The sequence below is a fragment of the Benincasa hispida genome, chromosome 12 (genome assembly GCF_027475165.1).
Source record: "Benincasa hispida cultivar pf3 chromosome 12, pf3_genome.v1.1, whole genome shotgun sequence".
Taxonomy (NCBI): Eukaryota; Viridiplantae; Streptophyta; class Magnoliopsida; order Cucurbitales; family Cucurbitaceae; genus Benincasa; species Benincasa hispida.
The window spans coordinates 50,044,003-50,046,858 of NC_143489.1; the positions used below are offsets into that span (position 1 = coordinate 50,044,003).

At 35.0% G+C, this 2,856-nt stretch overlaps 1 protein-coding gene across 1 annotated transcript; it reads right to left on the bottom strand.

Moving 5' to 3' along the window:
• Positions 1–1,399: 1,399 nt before the first annotated feature.
• Positions 1,400–2,400, bottom strand: LOC120067989 (uncharacterized). The gene is made up of 2 exons (XM_039019646.2): positions 1,737–2,400; positions 1,400–1,650 (listed from the first exon to the last, which is right to left on the bottom strand). Exons 1-2 carry the CDS (start codon positions 2,316–2,318, stop codon positions 1,555–1,557), a joined length of 678 nt encoding a protein of 225 aa, XP_038875574.1. The 5' UTR covers positions 2,319–2,400; the 3' UTR covers positions 1,400–1,554.
• Between the last annotated feature and the right edge of the window lie 456 nt (positions 2,401–2,856).

Consider the following 2,856-nt stretch of genomic DNA (forward strand, 5'->3'; position numbering starts at 1 on the left):
AATGATTGAATTGCATTAGATTACCACTTGCTCCTAGACTAGATAGATCAATTTAGGTTATACTTATCTGAAACAATATTTGTGATTCTCTACGAATCAGCTCGGTGTTGCTGCTAATATTACTCGATAGTCAAGGTTATTTAAATTGGTAAGTTATAAATTTTATTTGATTGGTTAGAGATGGATGTTCGACATAAGTCTCAATTCTTTCTGTTTATCATCCTTCCACTTCTAAATTTCTTATTTTGTATCTACTTTCTATCAATATTTTAAAGGCAAGCTAAGTTTTGAAAATTAATATAAAAGTATTTTTCAAAAACTTGGTTTCATTTTTTAAATTTGGTTAAAAATTCAATTCTTTTACTTAAAAAAAACATTAGGGGTGTTCAAAAAACCCGATAACCTAACCAATCCGGATTACCCAATCCAAACCATAAGGGTTGGGTTGGGCTAAAAAATATTAAAAAATTAAATTCCGGGTCAGGTCTCGGATTGACACAACCTGACCCGACTATATATATACATATACATACGTATATACGTATATATATACACATGCATATATACTTATATATATACGCATGTATGTATATATATATATATATATATATGTTTAAAAAAGAATATGACGATCAAAATTATATTAAAAAAAACCAGTGACCCAACCCGACTATATGTATGTGTGTTAAAAAAAAATATGACACAAAATTATATAAAAATAAAAAAACTCGATGACCCAACCCGACCCAATCTGAAAATTTTGAGTTAAGTTGACCCTTCAAAAATGAACCAATAGGATTCATTTGAAGCGAACCTGAATTCTCGGGTTGGTCTACAAAATGCCTCAACCTGGCCCAACCCGGCCCATGTACACCCCTAAAAAACATAAGAACCATGGTAAGAAATTAAGAAGAAATATGCTTAATTTTCAAAAACGTAAAACCAAATTGAAAATTCAAGAATTTGGTTAAAGACTTTTTAAAGTTCAGAAACTTAATTGACATAAAATTGAAAAGTTTAGAATCTATTGGACGTCTTTTAAAGTTCGGACTTATTTGACACAAAATTAAAAGTGGTAAGATTTTTATCAAACATTTTTATTCATGAACTTAATTAAATACAGAGCTAAAAGCTTATAGATTAAGCTCGTAGTTTAATCAAATACCAATTAACTCGTTGATGAAAATATCAGAAGGAAATTAATCCTTGCATGTCAAATATGATCAATTAACAAAGAAATTGCAAAATTGAATTCCAATTCCAAATATGAGTTCTCTACTTTTTATCCAAATCATAGTTCATGGACCAAGCATCTCTTAATTTTGGACAGGATTGAGATTAATGAGGATCAGCATGAAACTTGAAGATTATTTGATTACCAAAATGAAATGAAATTAAAAAAAAAAAAAAAAAAAATCATTATTATTCCAATCCAATCCACAAATCATTAAAAAAAATTATACATATGAAATATATCTCTCAGATTCTGGGGCAAATTCTATAATATTATGAACCATAATGGGTTCCTTGTGAATAATAATTGTCTCTTCAAAACTAGAAATTGAAGCCTGTAGTAGCAACCAGAAATATGAATCCCAATACAACTCTAGAACATGTTTCCACCTTTCCTTTCATTGGGTCTCCTCCATTCTGGGGATCAACAAAATAATATTGTATTAAACAACGCATATATCCAAACAATAATGAAAACATGTGATTTACTAATTTTACTTTACCAGATTCGGTGATGGCGCTGGCGCTGTACTATCTTGTGAATCCACCACTGTAGGTGGTGCCGGTGGGCTCGGGACGGTTGGGGCCGGAGCCGGTGCTTGATGCTTCTTATGTTTGTGATGCCTCCTATGCTTATGCTTTCCCGGCGCGGGCGCAGGGGCTAATTCTGGCACCGCGATGGGTGCTGGCGTTGGTGGTGAAGGCATTGGTGTTGGCGGAGTCAATAAGGGTGCTAGGGTGGGGGCTGGCACAGGTGGTGCCTGCGAAGGAGTTGGAGAGACTTGTGGTGGTGGTAAAGGAGGCGGCAATGGTGGAGGCGTAGCAGGGGGAGGTGGCAATGCTGGTGGTAGCGACGGGGTCGAGATAGGTGGTTGGGGTGGTGGGATGGTTGGGCTTGTTGATGGTGCAACAACAGTAGGAGGTGGTGTTGACAAGGGTGGAGGAGTTGTAACGGTCGGAGGCGGGGTAGAAGGCGGCGGCGAGACGGTTGGCAAGGTCGGTGGCTGCACTGGGGCCTGGCCGATCGCGAAAGGGAATAGAAAGCCAAGGCAGATCACAGAAAAGGGCCATGATTTGGAAGCCATTGTTGGAGATGGGAATTAAGAGAAGGAAATTGTATGAATCATTTATTGAATGAATGTTGAAGGAAAGTTGGTTGGTGCAATGTGGAGGGAGAATGGTAGCTTTCATAGTGATACTGATGGGTAACTTCCAAGGCTTCAAGAATCATCAATTCATTTCTTCCATCAGAATTAATACCATTTTTCATATACTATATTATAATTATTACTTCAACAAAATTTCATGAAACCAACGGTACAAAAGAAAAAAAAAAAAGATGGTGACCTACCAAAATAAGATGGGTTTTTTTTCTCTTTTTCTTTTGCTCACTTTAATGTTTTCCTTGAAGAAATTATATAGTTTCAAAAATATTAACAAAACTATGACACAGTTCAATCTTCTAATGTTAAAATTAATAAACTGTTTTTTAAGAAATTGATTTTACTACGACGGAATATTCAAAAGTTATCTAATTTTCTTTTAGTCAAATTGAACATAGCTTCAGTGCTCAAGATATATATATATATCTTCGATCAAACTGTTAGAAGTTAAGATTTTATC